This window comes from Leptonotus elevatus, chromosome 7 (genome assembly GCF_054856555.1).
Source record: "Leptonotus elevatus isolate MCC_2025b chromosome 7, RoL_Lele_1.0, whole genome shotgun sequence".
NCBI lineage: Eukaryota > Metazoa > Chordata > Actinopteri > Syngnathiformes > Syngnathidae > Leptonotus > Leptonotus elevatus.
In genome coordinates this window covers 14,508,129-14,534,917 of record NC_141245.1, presented here as the reverse complement: position 1 = coordinate 14,534,917, position 26,789 = coordinate 14,508,129, and the positions used below count along the sequence as shown (strand labels likewise).

The following is a 26,789-nucleotide window of genomic DNA, read 5'->3' as shown; positions in this document are numbered from 1 at the left end:
AGTCAGATGGGTTGTTGTACATCCGTTATTTCCTGTTGTAACAGCACTATTACATAACAATTTCAGCATGTGTGTACTCCGAATGTGTGTTTGGTGTCTATTCCATCCATCCATATATCTATTTTCTAGGGTCCACCTAAGTGTTTGTGGTGTTTGAAGCAACAGTGGCATGGAGCTGCAATTTGATGAGTGGCCCGTCACATATGTTCAGAAAATATACATACAGTGATACTCGGACAGCTGATATTGGCTCATATCAATATAAAAAATATATGCTAATAGTAGATTTAGACCTTGTTAACTTGTCCAAATCCTCAGAATGTCGCTCTCGCAAAAGTAACCATTCTCTGGTCCTCATTGAAAACAGAATGAATATCCATCCATCCATTTTCTTAACCGCTTAGGCCTCACAAGGGTCGCTGGAGCCTATCCCAACTGGCTTCGGGCAGTAGGCGGGGTACACCCTGAACTGGTTGCCAGCCAATCCAGGGCAGAATGAATATCTTTGTGTTTAATAAGACTTTTAAAAACATCTGCTTTTACTTTGGAAAACAATGATCAACATTTTTCCCACAGTATTTGATGGTTCTTATACGGACCAAGCCAGTTACTGAATCACAATTGTTGTACATTTACAAACACACATACATTTTTGTACAAATAATGTTCAGTTTAGTTTAAAAAAATAAATAAAGTCATGTACATCAGAAGAAACGTTTTTTAAATTATTTAAAATCTGATTCTATAGATAATTCGACAAAAAAATATGTTAGATTTAATTTATTCTAGTTTTTTTTTTTGTTGGTATTTTATATGTCGGTTGTTTCACACACACGCACACACGAATAATAAAGAACACAGCGAGCTGTTTACAGTGTACAGAGCCATTCGCGCGTGCTCCCCTTTGCGCATGCGCGGTCCTGCAATTGGGAAGGCGCCGCTGCTGGAGGAGTGGAAGGAAAAGGGACGCGTCTGAAGCGCGAGCCGCTATGTGCCTGTGGCGGACTCCAGAGCAACCAGGCCAGCGGTTAGCTCGCTGGTGGTCCGCTCGTCGGTTCGTTGTTTCCGCGTCACTACGGGATGCTCGCCGCGCTTGGCCGCTGCTTGCGGAGCCGCGTCTTTCCCACGGAGGGAACGTCACTCACTGCGGCGGCGAGAATCTGGTCACCCGCTCCCAGCAACGTTTCGCCTTCCTCTTTTCGGATTAAAACTGCTTTTGGTGTCGGTCGCGTTGGTGAGTAAAACTATTCGAATCCTCTACGGCGCAAAGGGTTGAAACAAATCATACTGGTGTCAGTGGTGTGCTGTAATTCGATGTGACTAGTTACTGCTCGCGTTTCTTGGATTAAGAGTTGATTCTTCTAATTTGGCAGATGTTGCAGACGCTGTGTTATTTGTCACGGTTATCCGTAGCAGACGTGTTGACTAATCACTAGCATTGATTAGCATTGATTGCGACATTCCAATATGTACTCAATGCATGGTTAATTTTTGAATCAGTGCACGGAAACAAATCACACCTGTTGTCACCTAGTGCGCGTGACGTCACGTGACTAACATTGAGCATTTGGATAACTACCCTTGAGGTTATTGTGTAACGTTTGCTTATTGCCATCTTTAGTTCATTTGCATTCAGGATAGTGCACTACTGCAGGCTTTCCCAACAGTTAGAAAAGTGCACTTGTCTTAAGAATGGCATCACTTGTTCACTCTTACCATAGAGCGGTTAGATAAAAAAAAGAAGAAGAAAGAAAATGCATAAAAAAAGAAACCATAGCAATGGCACAAAGTAGCTGATCACATCTTTACAAAACACAATTAGATACTCTATCTTTATAATATATAACCACGCAACACAAATAAAGCATATGGTTAAACGCCCATTTTTTTCCTCCTCAACAGGAACAACTAAAAACTTTTACCATATGTTACAGAATATTGTCAATTCTTTAGCGGTCTTGTTTCAAAATTACCTTCCCAAGTATTAACATCACATCCACACAATGGACATTATGTTTGACAATAAATTTACTTTTTTGATGGCTTTAATCACATAGCATAATTTTTTTGTAGTTTGGGGTTTTCTAAAACACAATTTTGAATTGAATGTCGAACTGTTTTCTTACTTAAAAACTATCCATGAATGTATTGTTTAAAAAAAAAAATTTTTTTTTTACTTCATTTACCAATAAAGTATTTTTAAAATCACGCACACTAAAGTTTAGGGATCTGGTAGATTTAAAAACTGGACAAATAATATATAGGGCACATAACAAAATGCAGCCGGGCAACATACAAAAATTATTTACAAAGAGAGAGGGGGGTTATTATCTGAGAGGGGAAATGAAATCCAAACATTATGCTCCCACCAAACTCAAAAGTATCTGTGGAGTGGTTTTGTGGAATGGTCTTGGGGAAAACATTAAAAGAAGTACAAATATTTGTCAATTTAAGAAATTGTATAAAAACTTAATTTTTGCTAAATATACTAGGGAGGAATAATAAAACAGTGGCTGAAAGTACAATTTTTGTTAAGGCGTTTATGAATAATGAGTTAAAGTAAGAAGTGATGTGAAATTGGGATAGGACGAGATAAGCAGTTGCTTCATTCCATTCTATTTCGAACAGTAAGTCTTTTCTTTTTTAAATGAGTTTCTTTGGAAGTCATTATTATTATTTATGGAGAAAGAAAACAGTTATATTTCATCCTTGTTTTGTGGAATAACTTGAATGTCTCTTGAATGTTTTTGACACAAATGGGAAATTATGTTTTTTTATTTTACTATTATTGTCATTTGAAATGTTCGAAATAAATACATATATAGCACTTTTCCACCTCACAAGGCCCTCACAGCCCTTGACATTTTGACGACTCATTCGACATTACCTCAGCGTTGTGAGACAACCACTCAACCACTGTTCCACGCTGCTTACCATACAGGTGTGGTAGTTCACTCCATTTTTTTTTTCAAACTGCTTCAACTCATGAATAAATTAACACAGTTAAATTATTGATGACCAATTATCAATCAATGAAATGGGTAAAATTGTGTTTCCTATAAGCCGAGAAAATATATGGTAAAAGTTGTATGAAATCATATGTAAGCAAACTTGTAGTGTTGTAATTAAAGAACATTTTTGCTTTCCTCTTGTAAAACCAAGTTGCATAACATGTTTTTGAGTGGCACCCAGGGCAAGACAGATAACATTGTGGACTTGAAGCTCTGATATCATGCCAAATAAAGATGTTGTAAAATGTGAAATTTAATGACATTGATGTGCACAATCCTCCATGAGGTCTGTGTGGGGAGCAATAGGAAAGTTGCAAAATCTCTTATGATTAAAGTCTATTATTGTTTAACCGCTGTATTCGATTAAATAGTTTCATCCCCTCCATTTTGGGCGCTGTAAGTCACAATGAGGGAAAGAGGGATGTTTGTTCTAAAACAGCCTACAGGGACCCACTTCGTTCGCATGGTTACTACTCCCATGAGAAAATGCATTTAGGAAGCAAAAGGATCTGATTGAAGGCTTTTTTTGAGACTGTCCTCATAAGTGTGGTTAAACTGCTACACATTAGATCCCGATTTAGCTCTTCTGACAGGATTTAAAAAAAAAAAAGAATTATGTGTGTGTGGGGGTGTGTGTGTGTGTGTGTGTGTGTGTGTGTGTGTGTGTTCAAGGTCATTCTGTATTGTGATTTAATTGTATTTTTTTCTCCCTGGAGGAAAAATCAAGCGTCAACTAAAATTGGTTTGTTGTTAGTATGTCACTCATGGCTGCAGAGTTTGTTCTTTACACATTCACAGGCTATAAAGTACGCAAAGGTATTGAACCCTTCCACGTAGGAGTTTTTGGTAGCGTGAAACCTCTAAGGTCAAACACAATTCATTCTGATTAATGGGAATATGATTAATATGTCCCAGGGTCAAGTTATTGTTGTCATAAAAGACAAAAATAAATTTCTACACTTACATTTCTAATTCTGTGAATGTAAAAAGCCAAACTCGCATAAAGTGTTACTCCTTAGTGCAATAATTGCTGACGCCAAGCCTGTTTGCAGTTTGTACGTGGAAATTTTGTGTGACCCGACTGGCACATTTTTCACCAACATGTCTGGATGAATTCCAGTTTGTACGACATCAAGGCATTTCACTGTTACTCTGTCAGGGATTATAAATAATACATGAATCCGTCACCATGACATCATTCATCGTGTGACTGTTTTGTGTTATGACGCTCACACAGCATAGGAGTATATGCAGTATGCATTAACAGGCTTCCTAATCCTTTGACGAGAATTCATCATCTGCCCCTTTTCATCCATTGTTGGTGTCAATCTGCGGTCATAGCGGAACAAATTCATCTTCTGTTATGTTCATGGGCTGTTTACACAACAGCGTTTTCATCTTAAAATTGATATGAAATGTGGTGTGATTTCGGCTGCTTGTTTGACTGGCGAATAAAAGCCTGACAACGTGAACATTTCAAAATGGGTTAGTATAACCCTTTTCATAAATTAACTTTTTTTTTTTTTGTGTCTACTTTCAAATGCTCTGGGCGTGTCCACTGAATGCTACTTCATCTAGCAACTTTCTTATGCCAACACATTCCTGGATGTTAGAGCTATCAGAGCCAAATGTTGATATATACAGAAGTGACCCACATGAGAATCAATCACGTTCTTCTAGTGATGTAAAATGATGTTGCAAAGCCTTCCTTCCAAATTGAAACATTACTGTGGACTGTGATCATTAAATAAGCACATGAGCCAGCGAGTCATTGGCGGGGGCATAATGTTAGTGCCAACAATGGCGCTGGATCGGCAGTAAGGGAGGATGAAGCCCAGGGAGGGAGACGAGAGACAGTTGGCTGTGCTCCATTCACTAGTAACTCTTATCCATAAGGCCCTTTTGTCTGCTGCGAAAGTTTACCGAAGTAGCCATAGTAAAAAGGTCACCACAGGGGTCGGATGTTGCTGATTTTGACCAAGTCAATCCGTGTCTTCCTCATTTGCTAATTTTTAGGGGAACTTAAATAGCTAACGTTTTGTTCAGTACGACATCACTCTCAAGTTTTTTCACGTTTTTAGTAATTACGTACAAACATGTATAATCGTAATATCTGACTTTACAGGGACTTTAAAAAAAAGAAGAAGAGCAAAGTACAGACATTACACTCACAAGACACAATAAAACTAAGGTGTTATGTGCAAGTTCAATATTATCGCTAAAGTTGCTCTCGTGTTCCCGGAGCACAACCTTAACAGTAAATCTGGTAGGAAGGAAGTTCAACCTCCCCTCTCTTGCTCTTAGAAAGAAAAAGACTAAAAAGTTTTTTCCCCACATGGAATCCTGAAGTCAAAGTCACTTCGTGGGAAGTTCCTGAATCATCTTTAATCATTCCAGTGTGTGTGCCTACCATCATTGAAGGGGCAGTGTTGACTGAGAACATCTGAGACGGGAAGGGCAGATTTGAGGCCACTGGGTCCTGTTTGCCTCGCATCACCCTCAGTCATGTCGAAAGCCTGCGAAAACTCATCAGTGTAGCTGCGTAACCGCTTACTTTTGGGATGACATCAGTTACAGCATCATGCCTTTTTGTTTTCAACCCAGCCTCTAATGGTTGTTTCCTCTTTTAGGATCTGCTTTCTATTCAGAGCTGCCATTATAGTGCTTGAATCCAGTTTGTGTTGCAACAGTCTCTGACTGTGTGTGTGTTTTTCTTTTTCTTTTTTCTTTTTCGCTTGTACTAGAGCAAGAGCACGAAAAGCCTGGGCCGATCTGATCGAGTTGTAAACCCCCAGTGGAAAGAGTCACTGAGAGATGACTGAGAGAAAAGGTAAAGCAATCACTTGTTCTTGGGGTCATTGGTGAGCAAATGCAGCCCTGTTTACTAGATTTGTATTAGAAATATTGGCACAAGTATTAGGGGAGCTGACCATTGTATTTACCGAAGTGAATTTCCATTCTGATGAAAGACTTTCTGATCTTTTCTACTAATATATAACCTTTCAAGTAACTCAAGGATGTCTCAGCCTTTATAGTGTTTCTTTGGGTATTTTTGTCCTGATGTAGAATTTGAGAGATTTGATCCCAAAATTGGTCTGAAGGAATTGTATATTCATTCAAAGGAGCATTTTTGAGTTCACACAGTACTGGGTCTGAGAGGATCTGTTCTTTTTCTCTTTATTTCTCTATGATATTATTTTTCAATGGCTTGATGGGGTTGTTTAGTAAAGTTCTTTCACACCAAAACCATGCAAGCATGCCTTTATGGATCTTGCTTTCTGCGCCGTTAAAAAAACAAGGTCCTTCTCTTAAACAGTTGCCACGTTGTTACACAACTGAGCCTGAGATTCAGGAAGTGCTTAGGTGTTCTTTATGTCGTTAATAGAGTGCACTTTGGCGTGATGTATTTATTTTCTTTCTCATCAGTTATGGAATTATTCACTCAACCCCTTGATTTGAATCTAGTTAAAACCTCTCCAAATTAATTATATTTACATGGAGGTTGAAATGGCATTTTTTTTTCTTGGTTTCTTTGGCTTTCAAATCATTTTTATGGTTTACCATAATTGAGAGGTTGAGGAAATATATAGTTCTGAACTTTTTGCGGCTGACTAAAAAGCCCTTTTTTTTTTCTCGACAACTTTCTCATATCTGAAACAGTCTTTAGAAACAGACGCACCCTTCCTCATACAGGGCTGAGCATCAAGATAACACCTGCTGCTACTGCTACTGCTGTACACGAAAAGGCAGGCATCAGATGGAAGTTAATATATTTTGCATTCAATCCAGAGTGTCTTTAGTGGTGTAAATTGAACATGTTTTTTCCCAATTTAAAAAAAATGCTTGATTCACTATCAGCCTGCAGGTGGTCGTCATTGAGTCTCAAAATTCGGACTGCCGCCATTTGTCTCCCCCCTGCTTTCCTCTCGCTAGCTTTTACTACCTTCTCCGCTCTTGTTAGCCGCTCTGGCGATCTCTTGCTCACTCGCCATCGCTCGCCGGGATGTTTGCTCGCTCACGCTAAAAACTCATTGGTAGGAATTGGTGGTAGGCTTGCAAAGTGTGGTCTCTCTGAGGCGCTGCAGTGCGCGTGCTTCAAATCATTGCATTCTATTAGTTCATCACTAGATGTCACTAAATGATAAACACTGTACCTAGTGCCTGGGCAGAAGTTTTGACACAACAATCTCTTGAACTGCTGTGATTCTGTCGACATTGTTTTTGCGACCAACATCGGCTCCCTAAAAAGAGACTCCTCTTGCCCCAAGTGGCCCCTCTACCAAATTATGCGTAAAATTAATTACTGCTAAATAAAATAATCAGAATTAAACTATAGAAGATATATTCCATCCATCCATCCATTTACTACCGCTTATCCGGGCCGGGTCGCCGGGGCAGCAGCTTGAGGAGGGAAACCCGGACGTCCCTCTCCCCAGCCACTTCAACCAGTTCCTCCGGCGGGATCCCAAGGCGTTCCCAGGCCAACCGAGAGACAAAGTCTCTCCAGCGCATCTTGGGTCGTCCTCAGGGCCTCCCGCCGGTGGGACATGCCCAGAACACCTCCGGGGAGGTGTCCAGGAGGCATCCGAACCAGATGCCCAAGCCACCTCAACTGACTCTTCTCAACATGGAGGAGCAGCGGCTCTACTACCGAGTCCCTCCCGGATGACCAAACTTCTCACCCTATCTCTAAGGGAGAGCCCAGACACCCTACGGAGGAAACTCATTTTGGCCGCTTGTGTCCGGGATCTTGTTCTTTCGGTCACGACCCTCAGCTGGTGACCATAGGTGAGGGTAAGAACGTAGATTGACCAACAGAGTCCGCATCACTGCAGACGCTGCACCGATCCGCCTGTCGATCTCCGGCTCCATCCTGCCCTCACTCGCGAACAAGCCCCTAAGATACTTGAACTCTTCCACTTGGGGCAATCACCACATCCCCGACCGGGGAAGGGCACGCCGCCCTTTTCCGACTGAGGGCCATGGTCTCGGTTTGGAGGTGCTGATCTTCATCCCAACCGCTTCACACTCGGCTGCGAACCGCTCCAGTGAGAGTTGGAGATCACAGCACCACATCATCTCCAAAAAAGCAGCGATGCAATGCTGCGGCCACCAAACCAGACCCCCTCGACGCTTCGGCTGTGCCTAGAAATTCTTTCCATAAAAGTTATGAACAGGATGCTTTATTATGAATTATTATTAAAGGGCAGTCCTGGCGGTCTCACACAGAACACAGAGCCCAAGCTGTGTGTGGAGGAGAGTCCGACCATATCTAGTCGGAATTTCTCTGCCTCACACACCAGCTTGGACTCCATCTGGGTATGTGGTTATTCAAGCGTCCGCAAAACCATTCTCCTCTTCAACCATTTCTCCTCTGCTGGGTTTTGCTTCCGGACATCTGCTTGTTTCTCTACCACGCCCATTTCCTCCCCTGTCATCTAAGTTGACACAGTGCAGCGACTTGTGATTCAATTATCGAAACGGAGATTGTCTATACTGCACCTTCCGGATGAAGAGTGTACTGCAAGAGGAGGTGCTCATTTAGATTCTTCTCTTAGCACTTAAAAAACGTCATGCGATTGAAAATATATGTGTGGACCAAGATGGTCGTGAAGATGTTCCTGTTTAAGCTAGTTACACGTAAGCTCTCTTCCAGTGTATTTGTGTGTGTGTGTGTGTGTGTGCCTTAAACCTGATCTTGATTATTATTATTTGTGTCAAATTAGATCATATATTTGTATGTTTCATTATTTTCTTGGAACATTTTTGAGATAATGGAAGCATTCTGTACCCTATATAAGTTACAGTCTGTATGCATCAGAGAGATTTCTTTATAAGACATTTTTGGACTATTGTCTGCTTCCATATTTGCGGGAATCGTTTTTGGGAAAGTCCTTCGTCGTAGCTGGATGACTTTGAACTTGAATTAAAGACCCCTTCAAACGTCTTTGGAATAAATTTGAGTCCCATTCTCAGGTCCAGCATTAACTGACGACTTCTGGATGAAAGGGCAACATTTCCCACTTACAGCAGGTATTACTTCATAGTGGAGTACAGATGAGTTGTGTCAGAAAAGTGCCAGGACTGGTGAACGAAACACAAGTTTTCTCCTTCAGTGTGGGCCAGACAATCCACATTTAGCAAGAGATGCTGCGATACTTGTTTCATTCTGTGCGCGAGAAGAGATCAGTTTTGGCAGAGAAGGCTTTGAAAGAAGGTTAGACTCCAGGGCAGTGGCTCTTAATTGGTGGTGGTACTGAACTCTTGGAACCTTTCTGACATACCTCGTATGGTCTTCTATTTGATGTTCTTGTAGGTGTACTGGCTTGCTGGCCCAAAATATTGCCCACACTGTACTCAAGCTAAGGTGTTTTTTTTTCCCATCACAGCAATGATTTAAGGAGGTAAACAATGGGGTTTTATTTGCATGCTTAAATTACGACCCAACTCAGAGCGTCGTCACCTTAACTGATCTTCGAGCTTGTTACTTCAGTTTGGCTGTTACCATGTGGTGGCAAGGCAGGATGTCTGGCTATGAGTGTGCCTCGTGTGCCACTTCCTGGAACTCTAACGTAGCATGTTCGCGCCTCCGTTTTTTTTTTTTTTTGCCATAAGGGTGAAGGGTAAAGCTTAACATCATTTTTGATGTATTTGGCTGGGATGACAGAGGTAAAATTCAATATGAATGAAGCAAAAGTCACGATTGAGATTCAATACACAATATTAGTCCAATCTGTCATAATGTGTGATATCAGAATATTTGGTTTTCAAAATTAGTCTTCGGCTAAAGAATAAAATAGTCTTCTGTTATTGTCATTACTTCAGCTGCTTGCCTTAGTTGTGACTAAAAATGGCTGAGTGCCCTGCAAGCTCGAGATAACCACTGTTGCCGCTGCCACTGCCACTCCTGTGGTCTGAAGCAGATTTCTGTCAATGATAATGATAATGCAACTGAAAAATGGCGGACAGTGCAACCATTTAAGTCAAGCTCAGTGCTACGCAACTGACGCTGGTTGTTCTCATTTCAACACAAATGTTATATTAATTTGAAGTGAATTATTATATTTCCGGCATACTTTTTGGCCAACGTGAAACTGTACAGGCAGAGTTTCATTTAAAATATTCCTTATTGTCATACAAATTAATTAACCACTGTTAATAAAAGTACAATAAAGTAAAACCACTAATCCCTTGAAGATGCCTGTTAGATCGGGAAAGTATTTGTAGAAATGTACTGTCATCTCGTAGCTGGAATTAATAAGTGTTGTGTAGTGTATAACTATTTGTATTATAGTATAATACTGTACTTGTTAAAATGTAGATTAAATTAACTGTATTACTCATATTAACTCATTTGCTCCCAAACACGAATAAATACGTTCTATTTTAAAATTTTCAAGTGTATTTATACATTTTTATGTGTTTTTTTATGCTAAAGCAGACAGAGAAGGCTTTTGATGCAGCTGAGAAAGCTGAAAGCAAAATTACAAAAACGACCAGCAGGTGGCAACAGAGTATAAGAGATCAACCAAGTAATTCAACAAAATAAATTGTTTTTCAACTTACATAATGTAATTCCAAAGAAGAAATAGAAAACACTGCATGTGCAGCAATAATGGCAACCGTCTTTGATATTTGTCAGTGATGACAGCTTCCGAACGTTTCTTGTAGCCATCCATAAAATAAGCTTCTTGCACTTCTCCGCTGGTATTTTCCCCCACTCTTCCTTTGCAAATTGTTCAAGCTCTTGAATGTTTGCAGGTTTCTTTTTGCAATGGCACATTTGAGCTCATATAAAAGATTATCAATCAGATTGAGATCAGGAGTCATTGCTGGCCATTTAAAAAAAATATTTTTTCCTTTTTAACCATTCCCTTGTGCTTTTGGATGTGAACTTTGGGTATTTGTCTTGCTGGAGGACCTATGACCTTCGGCTCAAACCAAGTTGTCTAACACTTGGTAGGACATGTCCTTCCTAGAATGTGTTGATCATTTTCTGATTTCATGATTCCTGTGATACGATCAAGGCCTCTAGTACCAGATGCAGCAAAGCAGCCCCACAGAATAATGGACCCCTGCCATGCTTAACTGTAGGGAATGTGTTTCATTGGAAGTTCCATTGTGCTTTTTGTAAACAAACTGTTGGCGTGCATTGCCAAAAAGCTCTATTTTGGTTTCATCTGTCCACAGAACATTTTCCAAAAGAATTGTGGTTTGTCCAGGCACTCATAGGCAAAGGTTAGCCATTCTTTTTTTTTCTTTCTTTTTTTTATGTCTGTCTCAGGAATGGTCTTCACCCATGAAGCCTTCTTTTTGGTTCAGTGTGTGGCATATGGTACTTCTTGAAATCATGATCCTAGACTGTTCCAGTTTGGCTTTCAGGTCTTTGGATGTTTAATGTGGTGTTTTTTTTCCACCATTCGCACCAACCGTCGAAGACTTCTGTCATCAATTTCTCTCTTCCCCCCACGTCCATGGAGATTCTTGACAGTTCTGTGCTCGTCAAACTTTTTAATAACATTACGCGCTGCTGAAACAGGGCTATCAAAGTCTTTGGAGATGGCTCTATACCCTTTGGAGGTCTTGTTTGCAATTGATTGCACTTCTGATGTCCTCTGACTGCTCCTTTGTTTACACAATTTTGACAAAGGACAAGGGGATAAAAGGTGGCTTTTTAAAACATCAACGTCATCATTCATTGGTATTGGTAGACAATTTAAAACGGGAAAAAAGGGAATTCTCAATTGTGATTTACCAATTGTGAGTCACAATGGTGTTTCCATATTGATTTACAGGAAAGGGTGCCAATACCAGTGACAGAGCACATTTCAAGTTTTCTATTATTTACGCCCCATTGTTTATTGTTTTAAATATTTTTTTAATAATTTGGTCTTTCGGATAAAACACAAGTTCTCCATAAAAAATCGAATGTTTTATTTGATTCATTTTTTTGAGAAGATATTCCACATGATGTACTTCATGGCAGACAATAATGGTGAGCAGGACTGTAAATTGTAAAACTTTTGGGGCAAAAACTAACATTTTATTAGAATTTTTTTTGTTCTATTAAGGGAGTTTCTTTGATTTATAGTTTCATTTTAAGGTAATATCTTGAAGGTTCCACTTTATGTGCTTAATGCGAATATTAATGTAATTCTTTTGTCCTTTCTTGATTCCAGCATGGTGCCTTAGGCTTCTACCAGTTGTCTTGTTCTTCATCATCTTTGTCACATACTACTGTACAAATGCCATACTTCAGAGGTAAAGACATATGCACACGCACCATTTCTTTTTTTTTTTTTTATCATTGCTCTGGTATTAAGGTCACCTAACACCAAAAATGTCCGCTATGCATAAAAAAATTAAAGTAAGCGCTCGAGGACTGCAAATTGCTGAGTCCCCAAGTGTAAAGTAGTCCAAGCCACCCACTGATCCAAGCTGCTGGTCAATTAGACTAGCACTTTTTGAGGCTTCTGGACCCAGTTTATGTTTTTTTTTATGAATTCAGCAGTTTTCAGTTTCATGCCAGCAGTGGTGATTGTCTGTGTGTCTGTTTTTTCACAGCTATACTGGCACCAGCAAGTCTGACAGGAGTAGCAAATTTCTGTGTAGTGGCTGGCTGGCGCAGAAGAAGTGGGAGAGCCTCAACTTGAAGTGCGTCACGGCATGTCTGCTTTGTTTTTATGGGGAGGGTGTCTATGACTTATTATTATGGTGCAACAACAGTTTTATTTCGACATAAAGGTGCCTGGTTCCTTGGATTTGTTGTAAGGAGGACCATCCATCAATTTTAGCTTCAATTTGAAAAGGGTTAATGTTGAACTTTTTTATGGCTTGATAAAAGTCTATTTTACTGAGGCCAACAATGGTTTATGTTATCACTATTCAGTCATGAATAACCCCCCCCCCCCCTCCAATCATGTATTTATGCACTACAGTATTATCAGTTTACCCAGCTGTACAACCATTAGCCATTTCACCTGCCCAGACCACAGCCAATACAATTGCTGTAATGTAACAATAAATACGGTGGTCAACAGCGCATAATCCTCCGCCAAAAGGGTGGATCATTAACAAAAGCGACATGTTTGCACTCTTCTTGTCGTTAACGCTTCCTGGTTTGCAGAATCAGTCAACTCAATTCAACTCACTTCATCATAAGCAGCAGTTTGGCAAATGGTATTGAACATTTCATTAAAAAGAGGCTTCAAGTTGATTAATGGCACTTCCAGTTGTTTATTGCCAAACTTTACATAAATCTAAGACAATGACGTAGTGTTTTTAAAACAAGCAAACTACATAGCATTTAAAATGGCCGCAGCTAGCTTAATGCTAAACATACAATGGAAATGAGCAAGGACTTGCTAACAGTTAGCGCTCTTTGTTTCGGTTTTACAACAGATATAGATCACAAATGGTTTTTAAGTACAATGTTATAGAGTGCAATTTTTCCATATTAAAAAAATAAGAAAAAGGAAAATTGTTTTGAGGGGTAGGGAGCAGGCTACAACAGATTAATGCCATTTCTATTCATTTAAATGGATAATGATTTGAGATAGGAGTGTTTTGAGCAAAGTCACAAAATGACATAAATTACTTTATTTATATAGCAATTAAAAACAACCATTGCTGTATACAAAGTGCTGTACATGTAATAAAAATAGTCATGCAGTAAAGATAGAGAAAACAAAACAACACAAGATTAATATCATAAGTAAGTAAATCTAAATATTAATAAATAACACAAGAAGTAGGTATGTGAATATTAAGTAAATAAGATAAAGATAAGTGAATAAATAAATAAAATAAGTATCAATAAATTAGTACAGCAAGCACCATAACACACTGAAGCAATGCTGAGCCAAAAGCCAAAGAATAGAGATGAGTTTTAAGACGGGTTTTATCTCAAGGCCCCACTGTAGATACACAGTACATAACGATAGACTAAGCGTGGATGTTGTTTCTGATGCAGCTCTTGTGTTAGATGTCATTATACTAAACAGATGTAGCTCCTGAAGTGAAGTCTCTTCTGAGTATTTATTACTGATCTCTTTCCAAATATTGTGATTGTTTCCATCTGTGGTCTATCGCAAAACTTATCAAGACCACAGTTTATTTTTTTTCCTCCTCAGCTCTCAATTCTCTATATCTGCACTCTGACCCTTTAAAACGCCAAGATCCCTAATCATTATGAGAAAACTTTGTGTACAAGTCTGCTGTTTTTTTTTTTTATCAACCATTACAATCGCTGGGTGGCCATTCAGGTAATTGCAGTGACATTTTGGCTAATTAAACCCCGCCCTGGAGGTCTATCTCTATATTCTATGGAGAGCTAGCTGGCATATGAAGCTAGTAAATGCATAGGAGCCAGTCTGTCAAGACAATAGGTCATAAACAGCTGGAGTCCAACGCCAATGAATGCGTAAAAACGTTACACGCAAAATAGAAACCGCCGCATTCGCCTCGCTCCAGAATCTCTGTGAACATTGTTGCCTTCTTTTCCTTTTCCTCAGCCGAAGCATGCCAACGGAGGATTTTAATGAGGGACATAGCAATTCAAATGACCCGTCTACTCATAACGAGTTTCACCTTTCTAATAGATACCAGAAACACATTGGCAAGTTCTAGTTTTACCCAAGCCAGCCAAGCACAACGAGCATTGGAAGTGTCTGCGACGTGTTTACTGGCAGTATCGTTTGCATTGTCTATTGTGTGCTTTGTCATTGCTGAACAGCCACAGAAATAACTTTGCAGCTACATTCAGAGCCTTTCTTTTGATTTGTAATACAATTCATGTGGTGTACCACTTGTGTAATCGTTGTGATATTTCTCCCACAGCATTAGCAGACGGACACAACTCTTTCTAAAAATGGATGATTTTTTCTGGCGGGAACATCATTCAATGTCGACGCTACCTTATGGCATCAAGGGCAGTGGTACGTAGATATTATTACCTGCTTTTTCTTCCTTTTTATTTTTTAAACTTACTATTTATTTTACACTGTGGACTTTTATGTTTTTGAGTTTTGTAAGACACCCCATTTGTTCCAGGCGTGGAGAACCTTTTTTCCTATCAGGGGCCATTTCGTCTGTCAGAAATACAAAGGTGCAATACCTCTACTTCTGACATTCCATTTTTCTCCAAACCCGCATGAAGTCCACCACTTTAATTTATTTCTGGAATTACATGGCACCGCGGATTAAGTAGTCCCGTGGGGCCGTAGATGGCCGACGTGCCGTGGGTTCTTCACGCCACTTTAATCCATTTGATGCATCATGCTGCTTGCCTTATTAGTTTTCTTACAATTTCATATTTTAAACTGCTCCCTTTCTCCTTTTTTTTTCCACCCAGAACTGCAGCTGCTGAAAGTTCTTGCAATAGTAGCAAATTATCAGATTCCGGCCGAAATAGACAAGTAAGTGTGACACGGTTAAGTGCCTTGCTATTGGTTTTGTATTGGATTTCATCACGATGTATTAACAATGTGTGGTGCCTTTTTTTTTTTCAGCCTTGAATGCAAAACCTGCGTTGTCATAGGCAACGGCTTTACCATTAAAAACACATCTCTAGGAAGCACAATCAACAAATATGATGTCGTCATTCGGTAAGAATAAACAAAATTGTGTGCATTTGGGGTTTCATTGGACAGCTATGTTATGTTTAAATGTAGTTTTTAATTTTGTCTGGTTAGCCTTTGAGAATTTGTATGAATAATAATGTGCAGCCAAAGATAGACAAATATAATCTTGAAGTCCTATCTTCAGCTTTTCTCTGTCTTGCAACAGGATCATAAATTATGACAAAAACGAACAGAATTTAACTTCAATGTTGAGCATTTTGAATATATTGTACAAAAAGAATTACCATACTTTTCTCCTAATAATTCATCTAAAATCATACTGCAATAGTTAGGCGCTGTTAAATATTGAAATAACAAATTTACTATTGTATACCAGTGATCTGTAAAATTAATTATCAACATTATCCGGGTTTAAATGGAGACATTTTAGTCATTCCAATTGAAATCATTCCGAATGAAGATCTCCGGCCACTTGTTTACATGTGACGTGATCCATACCGATCTGCTCCCCTCCTTCAAACAGATCAGCTTGCGGCAGCCGCGAGAGGCCCAATCACGTGATTTATCAAGATGGAGTCCTTTAGTAGTAGTAGTAGTTGTGTTATATATGTTAACACTTTTATTGAAGCAACATCTTGATAAAAAAATTTAAAGTGCGTAAAAACAAGTACTCCCCTCGCAGACAAGCTGCAGGGAGACGCCGCCATTTTAGTGGGTGGAGACGATGACGTCATGACGCATCCAATTCATTTTCAATGACCGTATGGCAGTTTAGCCTACCCACAATGCACCACGGCGCTACCCATAATGCACCGTGCAGTCGAGATGCGCACTTCGCTTATTGCCGCACGCATTCTCGCCATTCCGATTAAGGTGTTTATATGGAGCATTTTCATTCCGTTTGGCCGTTTGGATTCATTCTAAAGACTTAAATTATGTGCTTTTATTTTTTAATTTCTTAAATCAGCAAACTTTTGGGAAATGGAAAGTTAGGTTCACCTTGCAACTGCTGATGACATTTCCATCTGTTGCCGTGGTTGGTCGAAACAAAAGTATGGCAGACGGGCACAAATTGCACATTGCCCAATCAGCTTGGAGTGTCGGACTGAATGTCCCGCCTTCCCCGAGAAAAAACACATTGGAGTGGTCCCAGATTGATATTGTGGAGAACTCCCTTGAGTGAATCACAATTATCAATCTGGCTGTTGCCAGGTTAAAGTTTGGTTTCTCTAAAGGAGAAAGGAAAACATTTAGTCATGTCAGGCGTGAAAGCGCAAATCTGACTTTACAGCTTGGCACAGACACATCACATGCGCACACTGAGTTGTTCTAAGCCTCTTTCAGACAGCCAAGCTGTTGGCCTGGTTACAATGCATTTTTTCTCCCCAACATCAACGTGTCCGGATCCCTCCCTATCCTCTCTCCCTCAGAAGCGAATCAGTCCTGGGACATGTAGGTTATTGATGGTCTGAATTCAATGCATGCCTGAGAGAAAACGTCATCAGACTTGGGTCATAGACACACAACTTGAACTTTTATAAAGCCTAGTGAGACTTGTGTGTAACCAAACATAGTCAAGGAGTTTCATAATAACAATGGCATTTTTTATCTCACTGAAGAACAAAGTGAATACTTGATAAAACATATTTAGCCTGATATTAGTAGGACATATAAAGTAGCAGGATAGGGCACTTAGGATTTCGGAGTTGGGTAGAATCTAAATTAATATGCCAATGCAGGAATATATTTTCACTTTTTACGTCATAGTCTAACCCGTCGGGACCATCTATTAGAGAAAGAGGCTCTAATAGTAGCAACGTGACCAGATATCCCAAAAATTGTTAACTCTGGCTGAAACGGCCACTTAAACCCGACCGAGCATACAATGCATTAATCATTTCGGAAATTGGATGTTGTGTTCTGGAGAAAATTAATTTGAAATTGCCTTTTTGGGGAATGTTTGTGTGATAGCGTAAAATAAGTCTGTTCATAAAATGCCTTCGTATGACCACCTCAAGCCTTTGGTTTCATCTGCTACTCAGGGAAGCCTTTCTCTAATTGGCTGACAAGTTTCAGTTCAAAATATCCGCCAAGGAGCTCGTACCGGCCATAATTCTAAAATTAAAGGGACTTTTGAAATGACTTAGTCTAAAAACTTGACCGTAATAGCGTAAATGGAACATTATCCTTGAGAAAATAATGGGCATTAGCAATCAATTTGTGTTTTTGTACTTTGTTATGGAGGATTTTCGAGGCATTTAAGTGTTCATTCGGCAGTTGTCCAATAGGGATAACAGCAATATTGTAATATTGCAATATTAAAACTGCCACAATATCGTCGTGGTCATGTCACAATATTAAAAGTCAGCACATCTGTTAAAAAAACTCACTTCCATTTGTGAAGTTCGAGCACCCTCTGGTGGCTAGTTTTTTAGTTCGTTCGGATTTTCACAAGGCATGTTTTGGCCTTTCTGTTTAAAATCCACGCTAATGGTCAGATGAAGGGGAACGTAATATGCTTGTGAACAGAGTCAATATTTGTAGGAATTCAATGTGTGTGTGCATTATGTGCCTCAATATTAAGTGTTATTAGAGACTGTAGGTTGTTTATATGCATTGCTGTTATGTACAAAAGCACAATTTGTGTGTGTGTTTTTTAACTCATTCACTGCCATTGACGAATATAAACGTCAAAAATTCATTCAAACTATTTCTATTAGTTTAACATTTTTTTCTACTTTTGTTAAAAATCTAGATTACTTTTATTTTACATTTAGTTTTGTATGTAAAATATGTGATTAATCGCGCGTTAACTAGTGAAGTCATACGATTAATTACGATTAAAAACTTGAATCGCCTTCTTTTTTTTTTATTCATTCACTGCCGTTGAAGGCTATAAACGTCAATTAGTCAAGTTTTTAGTAAAAAAATAGTTTAACATTTTTTTCCACTTTTGTTAACAAGAGTATGAAAACCTATATTTTTTGTATTGCACATTTAGAACATATAGAATTTGTGATTAATCGTGAGTTAAATAGTGAAGTCATGTGATTAATATATATATTTTTTTAAATATCGCTTCTTGCCCCTAATTTTTAATCATGTTTTTTTTTAATGAATTTATGGCAGATAATATGAGCTTTTTTTTTTTTACAATATTGTGAAAAACTTGGGGGCCTCCCCACAATATCGTGTATTGTGATGTTTGGATATCATTACATCGCTATTGTCCACTATTTGAGTTAATACAGTGAATATGAAGAGAATTCTATGAATGTCCTGCCGAAAGAGCAAATAATTTTAACCACAGGATCGTTCCCAGTGAATTGATTTTGAAAATGAGATGTGATTCTACCTCCAATTTCTCCTCTTACAGATTGAACAGCGCTCCAGTGAGGGGCTACGAGGCCGATGTTGGGAACAAGACCACCATGAGGTTCTTCTACCCAGAGTCTGCCTCCTATGATCCACGCTTGAACAGCGAGCCTGGCACCCTAATGGTCTTTGTGCCTTTTAAACAGCAAGATCTACGGTGGCTCAAAGAGATCCTCTACAACGAGAAGAGGGTACAGGATGTGTGAAAAAGCTCTCGCCCGCTCATGCTCACACACACGCGCACACGCATGCTTTCCGCAGACCTTACCAGCCAACCGTGTCAGGAACAAGCACTGATAGGCTATTGTCAAATGCTTTTTCCATAGCGGGCCTCGGCCCTCGTAGTTCGCAGCCTGCTAGTCTTAACAGTTGCTGGGCCATTACCTGCTAATTATGCACATGGCGTTGCCTCCAGTCATGAGGGATTTAGTGGCTGTCTTGCATCTCTTGTTTGTATAAATCAAGTGGCTGTACTGGAAATGACTTATCTCGCTGTTTATTTATGTATGCATGCACCCAGGTCAGGAAAGGCTTTTGGAAGCTCCCTCCGCAAATCTGGTTGGGTGACGCTGGTCAAATCCGAGTGCTGGACCCGTACTTTTTGTACCAGACAGCACATAAGCTGCTCCAAATCCCCCTGAAGCCCAAGGGTACACAGGTGAGGTGCCACTTTTCGAGTAACACCAATCTGTAAGGCAGCTAGGAGGGGAGAACCCATGGTTGCAATTAACTGTGACCATTCGGCATTCTTAACCGCAAGTTCCCCTGCTGGGAATCATCCGTGGTGTTTGTCCCCTTTTACGCCTCCCACTCGGATGTTAACGAGGCTGGCTGCAGCATCCGCTAGCCCAGGGGTCGGCAACCTTTCCTGTCAAAAGAGCCATTTTAGGCCAGATAAATGTTTAAAAAAATCTGTCTGGAGCCACAAAACGTTTAAACATTGTGATGAAGGAAACAGTGTGTTAGTCAAATGTATTGAGGGCTCAAGAGCTGATTTAGAGGTGCAACATAACAGAAAAATATGTGCCATCCAATACTTTTTTCCCTACCTTTTTAACATTTCATTTTTTAAATAAATTTTTAGGCTTTTTTTCCTTTCTGTAAAATTTCATAATTTTTGCCAATTTTATGGACATATTATAGTAATTTTCTTCCTGTCTTCTTCTTTTTCTGGACTTTTTATGACTATTTCTTGACATTTTTTCTGCCTTTTTTTGCTATAATTTTTCTATCTTTTTTGGGCGATTTTGTGGTCATTTATGGTAGCTTTGGTCTTTTGTTTATTAACATTTTTCTGTTTTCTTTTTTGCCTTAAAAAAGAAAATACTGATTTTTTAGGTAATTTTCTGCCTTTTCTTTTGTTTTTGAACATTTAATGGTTACTTTTTAGACATTCTTAGGTAACTTTTAAAACTTTTTCATCTACCTTTTGCCTCCCTTTTTCTGACAATTTGGACTCTGAATTATTATTATTTTTATTTAAGCATTCATTTAAATTGATTAAAAAATTAAAAATAAATATGTGAAAAAAATATTAATTTCTACTAATTCTTTTAGAGATCCACAGAGAGCCAGCCACAGGAGAGGGACTAAAGAGCCACATGTGGCTCCAGAGCCGCAGGTTGCAGACCCCTGCGCTAGCCGGTCTAGGGCACTTGGATGATAAATCGTGCAATGAGTTGTAAGTGTAACGCAGTCAATCATAATTTGTGGGGGGATCCTATTACAGCAGATTATGAGAAATATATTTTTGTTGCAAGATAAACCCTCCACATCTTTAAGTTTGCAGCAGTTATAGCCGAAAAATAATTTGCGGTTTGTAGTCCCAAAAGCTGGTTGTTGTTCAGTAAATTGACAGTTCAGGAAACAAAGAAATCAATTAGGAAACTGTGAAACACTCTTCATGGCGAGAAAACACGACACGGGGCATTTTTTGCAGTGAGCCATTGATCTGTTTTCACTTGAAAACTTGGACCTTTTCTCTCACTTTGGCTTTTAAGCCTGGACTTTGAAACACTTTTCCCCCTAATGACCTCTTCAACCTCCTGGGAGGTTGTGTGCCTGGTGGAGCCAAGTTTTCTTTTGTTTCTGCCTTGTTACCCTTGCCAGAGCCCCTTTTTATCAAAGAATAAAGGTAGTTATGCATTTTGGACTTCAGTCCAAACAAGTGGATGGTGTTTGTGAGGTGGTGATCCTAAAGCTGAGCAACGGGCTTGGCCGACAGGAGCTCTGCACCATCTGCACAGACTTTTAAGGAGTGTTCAGGACCGGCACCCATCTGGAGGGATACAAATCGAGACATAACTTGTGCCTGTTAAGTGGTTAACACTGGGGTGTTGTGACTAGTTTTAAACTTCAAGGATTACATGAAAAGTACTCAACAGATTACCGCAAAACTTGTGGAGTGCTGGGGCGTGGGCCAAGGAAGGAAAGAAGGGAAGGAAAGACATTTGGGCAGATCTCAAGAAGTGGGTGTACTGTTTTGATGCTGATCCATATACGTCTTTTCAAATGGATGTATTTCTGCTCAGTGGCATTTTAGTATGAGCTGTAAACAGAGCAGAGCAGAGGATGAATCTCTGCTCACAGGGAAAAGTTTGATGTCACTCCGGGATTCTGTAAAGCTACAACTTGTGCATGTTAAGTAGACCATAAGGCACAGCTCTTTGAAGCATCTTTTCTTCATCTTCAACTTTGCTCAGTACAAGTTATCGTTCATCAAGGACTTTTTTTTTCCAAGATGAAACCCAGGGGTATCAGATACAATGAAAACAGCAGAGGCTCCAGAATTGAACCCTGTGGAACACCATAGGTTCTGTTATACATTGCAGATATTTGTCTGGCCACTTTTTTTTTTGTATGAAGGGATTACAATAATAAAGAAGTCACACATAAAAAAAGAAGAAGCCACAAATCGACTTTTATGCAGTTGCTATGTCCCTTGTGATGAAGTTGTCAGTTGCTATGCAGTTGCAATGGCCCTTGCTAACATTTTAGCATGCAACCAATAACGGCCAAGCAGGGCATATCATCACGAAACATTTGATTAGTTTCTTGACCTCCGCCAAACCCCTGAGACTGACTCATCGAACACCTGGGGTTAGATTGAACCCAAGTTCAGAACCACTTGATTAAATGGTGCTAGTATGAAAGCACATTTCCAGCCCCATGATATAAAACCTCATCCATCAGTCTTGACTACTGTTTGCAGATATTTCTCCTTCCCTGCCAAATGGATGACCACTTCACCAAAACTCCACATTCGTACGTACGCTCTGCCACCGCTCTCGCTTCATCTTCTGCACTGGGCCCTCTTACAAAACCACATGATCCTCACAGTGTGTGTTCACACCCCTCTCCCAAAACGCAGGCATGTGCTCTGCTCTTAGCTTGCAGTGGTGACAGTGTGCAGCCCACTCACCAAGCCGCCGCAGGCCTATTTCCAAACTACACAGAACTCTGGCACCGGCCATATGAGGCTCATGCACACAGAATGTCAGCTCTGTCTTCATAATCTGAATGAACCTAAAAAAACGGTACTGATTATTGATTGTGTTTTTCAGCATTAAGTTTTAAAAACGGTTGATTTGTCATCTTTTAAAACGCAACGGTTTTGCTAAGACTGTTGTCCAGATGGATCTCTCAGCGAGACACATGCTCACCTCGTTACACCGTCCGAATGCTTGTCTAAATATACATTTTGAAATTGTTACAAGCTAAAATGTGCACGCACACCCCTCGCTTGCCAAAATACAAAAACAAAACAAACAAAAAAGTTCAAGACTATACGGCCATTCACTCAATAACGTTTTGTTCTTCTGACCTTGTACTGATTACACAAACATGATATAGATATTACAGAGAGACCGATGCGTTCATAAGAGAAGCCCTCACACCAGACCAGACTGTTAGACAAGTAAAGACTTCTCATCTTGCTTAAAGTTAACAATGTTGAGCCATAGCTGGATGGATGATGTCGGAAGTGAGTTGGAGGTGAATGTGGGCTTGGACATGCTCGTTAGCATCGGGCAGTTCATATGGCGAACGTGATGAGATAAGGAAAGAAAAAGCAAAAGAAGAGAGGGGAATTTCGCTCTCGAGCCCACGTGCAAGTGATTCTTCTTCATGAGCACAGATAATCATTCACATGCCGTCCTTTGGGGACCCTCATAAAAGACTACACAACAAACATGGCTGAACCCATTACTCATGCATTAGCTTTATCCCATACCATGAAAGTTAACAAATCTGTGTTATGTGATGCTGTAGGATCTTCAATCGTGTTTGTTGCCTTTTAAAACTTTAAGGGAGTGCAATTAAAAAATAAGTTGGTAAATACTTACTACATTAGTAAAATGATTTGTGAAAACAATCAACCCTCCCTGGCCCCATCGTGTATCTCTAATTTGTTAAGACACCACCGAGCACAAGCAAAATCAGAGCCGTAAGGCGTGACTGACAAGGTGTCAATTATTCGTCATGTACATGCAGACACACTTAGCAGGCACACTAGGGGTGGGAATCTGAATCGATTTTCGATTAGGAACGATTTTTGATTCGAAATTTTTTGATTGACAATGATTTTTTTGCTTCAATCTATAGATGTACAAGGAATTGTAATGATCTACTCCAGTCTGACTCGCTAATGCTAATTAGCGCGCTACTCGCCGCACTTTTATCACTCAAAAGAACGACTCCACACTGAAAAAAAAACAACTTGTATTGGAATAACTTGATCTCGACTTTTTCCTTCTACTCTCTAATGTGGCTACAACTTAACTGTGTATTAGACCGCGTGGAACCACACTGCCAGTCAGTGGCCAAACCGGGTACAACATGCGCTCCAAATAAAGGGCACACACAGACAAAGGCAAGACAGTATAAAATAATTTGAATAAAATCAATTTTGGGACATTTAAAATCAATTCTGAATTGTATTAAATGAGAATCGCGATTCTTATGAGACGTGTTAGCTTTATTTCTTTATTTGAAGTTCCACCTCTGGAAAATATAAAAGCAAACACCCAACCCTTGTTTGCAAACAACAGCACATAATACAGTACAGCGGAATCTTGATTTAATGGAGGTCAGATTTAACGACAGAAAGTAGTGTCCAGTCCGCTCAAAACAAGCTTTTGTACAGTAATTGTCAAAAGTCCGAAAGTTGTCCGCTGTTGTGCTGGCACTGAGACGCAATCTGCAGACAGGGACTGTGATACGTATTTGTGAGTTGTGTCCTTGAAGGTACCTTTATCACCTCTTTTGGTGAAGTGATTTTACATTCCCAAAAATAAAAACGATAAACATACTGTATCTAGTGTTAGGCAGTAGCACGCCGTTCCGAATAGGTGAGACTGCAAACGTAGCAACTGTGATGAATGTAAGCTTTTGTGCAATGCGAATGCTAGCTTGGTATTGCTAGCACTGCTATTTTGTTGTGGCTGAATATTCAGTGTCTATTTAGCGCGCATATACAGTTTTGATTAGCTCTTTTTAACGTCATGCATATTGATATATTTTAATTAAACTTGTTATTTTTAATTAATAGTCGAAATTATGTATCTTTTGCTCATAAAATTGATGTGAAGCTCATAAAAGAGGAATTGCCTGTGTATGTTTTTCTGCTGGTCAAGCTGCAAAGAGAGAAAACAGTAAGGAAAAACACACTTTATAAAGTTGTAACAACTGTCATACATTTAACCATTAAATAAACATAACAAAGATATGAGACCACTTGTTGCACAGTTTTTTCTAGAACGCTTTATTTTACTTAGAATGCTCAATTTATATTTTTATTGCATTTCTCTTGAAACAGGATCATTATGTTCCAAATGGCAATGTTCCATTTCAGTGTAAAATTCTTATATCATCATAACATCATAAAATACCTCATAATATAAATATATCCTTTATCACAAGTTTGTTGAAGATGTCCGTTGTGATAAAACTGCCGTTAGGACAGCTTCCAGCTGTTGATGCAGTTTGATTTCCCGCTCACATCAGTTCATGTTGGCCAGTTCATGTTTGGTCCTCATTGAATCCGGAGATTACCTTTGCATGTTTGTTGTTCCTACGCTTCCAAGAATGCATCTTGGTTGATGACAGTTGTGTATTCTTGAACTTTCATCTAATTTACAATGTTAGTGTTCTGAGAGTGATTAACTGTTGACAGTACTTTGTGGAAAATCACAGATTTTCACCATCTTATTTTTACATTTTATGCAAATACTGCGTATTTACTCAACGGCGGATTGGAAGAGGCCTTTATTTGTACAAAAGAGTTTTTGTGATCGATGTACTTTATTACAATTTTTATGTCTTGTGAAATTGAATGTTAAAACTCAAATTTGAATAAAAAGACTATTATAGGCAGAATGGAAATAAACATGGATATGAACAACATTGTGAAGACATCACACCATCTTCATATAATTTAAGGACATCTATAATAATTGGCAGGGGACATTAAGTAACAATATAATACTTTTTTAGTGCTGCTTTTTTGTTTAACAACTGTTAAATGTGCTCAACAATTAACCTGAGTTTTCAGTTTGTTTTATTAGCGAACATTTCCAAAGAACTGTTTCTGTTGACTTGTATCGCCACCTAGTGGCATATTGCAGTATACAGCATAAATGGCCTAAAAGAGTGCTTTTGAGCATAATGGTACTTTCTACTGCACATCATGGGTCATTTCAACTGTAGCTGAAGTCCAAAAGGAAAATTTTAGTTGAATAACCTTAATGATTTGAAATCAACCATCTCTATTTCCGAAATGTAATGCATTTAATCTAGGATTACCACAGGAACTCGCTTTTGAATTATTGTGCGACTCGTATCATTGAACATGATACCTAAAGTCGAATGAATGAATCATCAAATTAAGGACCCCATTGATTTCCGATCAACTGTCAATACCTCTCTTACTCATCTTAAGGTGTTTTGTTGGGTATCGTTCCAAGAACCCGACTGATTTATTTTTTGCTTAGTTGCATCTAATCCAACATTGCTGAGATAGTTAAAGTCAAACAAAGAATGTTTCTATATTTAGGTATCACAATTCAGTATGTAGCAAGTATCTATTTTTTCTACCTCAATGTGTTCACAGTTTGAGTTACATTATGATGATTAGATGATCAGCTGTATTGATTTAAGGATGATACATTTAAAAAGTTGGTGTGTTTTTTCCTCCAGATGCCGATTCATCCCACTACGGGAATCCTTGCCATCTTCGTTGCACTCAACTACTGCGATGTGGTCCACGTGGCTGGTTTTGGGTATCCAAACTCCAAAATGCACCCTATCCATTACTATGGCTCTGATACCATGAAATTAATGAAGGTAAGTGGTTGTGGTCTTGATTGAAGTGATGTAAATACCATTTTTTTGTCCCCAGCTGTTTAACCCTTCAAGGTCTATTTGTGTCTCTTTTGTAGAACTCTTACCATGACCTCAGTCATGAAGCTCGAGCCTTAAAAAGACTGGAGGACTCGGGTGCCATCTTTTACCTGCACCCACATTTACGATAGGTTGCAAAATCAATCTATGCATTAGGGCTTCTGATCTTAGTTGAATTGTCATAGTGTGATGTTAAGGATTTCCTTCTATTATTAGTATTTCTGTTTAATATTAACAATACACAATCAAAAAAAATGATACACTCAGCACTTGGTCTCCACTTGAAATGGAAATATGAAAGGTAATGTTTTATTTTATTTATTTCTCTCTCTATTTTAAACAATGCGTGTGATACTGGTACCACTGGATATTTGTTGTTGTACATAATGAAATACATTTTTAATAAAAAGCTATTTTAGTGTTA

At 39.1% G+C, this 26,789-nt stretch overlaps 1 protein-coding gene across 3 annotated transcripts; it reads left to right on the top strand.

Annotated features, from left to right (window-relative positions):
* Window positions 1–926: 926 nt before the first annotated feature.
* st3gal4 (ST3 beta-galactoside alpha-2,3-sialyltransferase 4) lies at window positions 927–26,789 on the top strand. 3 transcript variants are annotated; one of them, XM_086081459.1, is made up of 11 exons: window positions 927–1,234; window positions 5,756–5,841; window positions 12,191–12,272; window positions 12,576–12,665; window positions 14,850–14,947; window positions 15,364–15,427; window positions 15,521–15,616; window positions 18,969–19,158; window positions 19,488–19,625; window positions 26,162–26,308; window positions 26,404–26,789. In XM_086081459.1, exons 2-11 carry the CDS (start codon window positions 5,826–5,828, stop codon window positions 26,494–26,496), a joined length of 1,014 nt encoding a protein of 337 aa, XP_085937585.1. In that variant the 5' UTR covers window positions 927–1,234; window positions 5,756–5,825; the 3' UTR covers window positions 26,497–26,789. The 3 variants fall into 3 exon arrangements, with proteins under 3 accessions (XP_085937585.1, XP_085937587.1, XP_085937584.1); XM_086081461.1 differs by lacking the exons at window positions 927–1,234; window positions 5,756–5,841 and adding exons at window positions 8,506–8,651; window positions 22,179–22,231; XM_086081458.1 differs by lacking the exons at window positions 927–1,234; window positions 5,756–5,841 and adding an exon at window positions 8,509–8,651.

What these genes read in the sequence shown, in the direction of transcription:
- st3gal4 (XM_086081458.1), top strand. Translation starts at nt 8,585, where the DNA reads ATGCGATTGAAAATATATGTGTGGACCAAGATGGTCGTGAAGATGTTC. An exon ending in TGGGAGAGCCTCAACTTGAA is followed by an intron (nt 12,666 to 14,849) that starts GTGCGTCACGGC and finishes TTTCTCCCACAG; the next exon opens with CATTAGCAGACGGACACAAC. An exon ending in TTATGGCATCAAGGGCAGTG is followed by an intron (nt 14,948 to 15,363) that starts GTACGTAGATAT and finishes TTTTCCACCCAG; the next exon opens with AACTGCAGCTGCTGAAAGTT.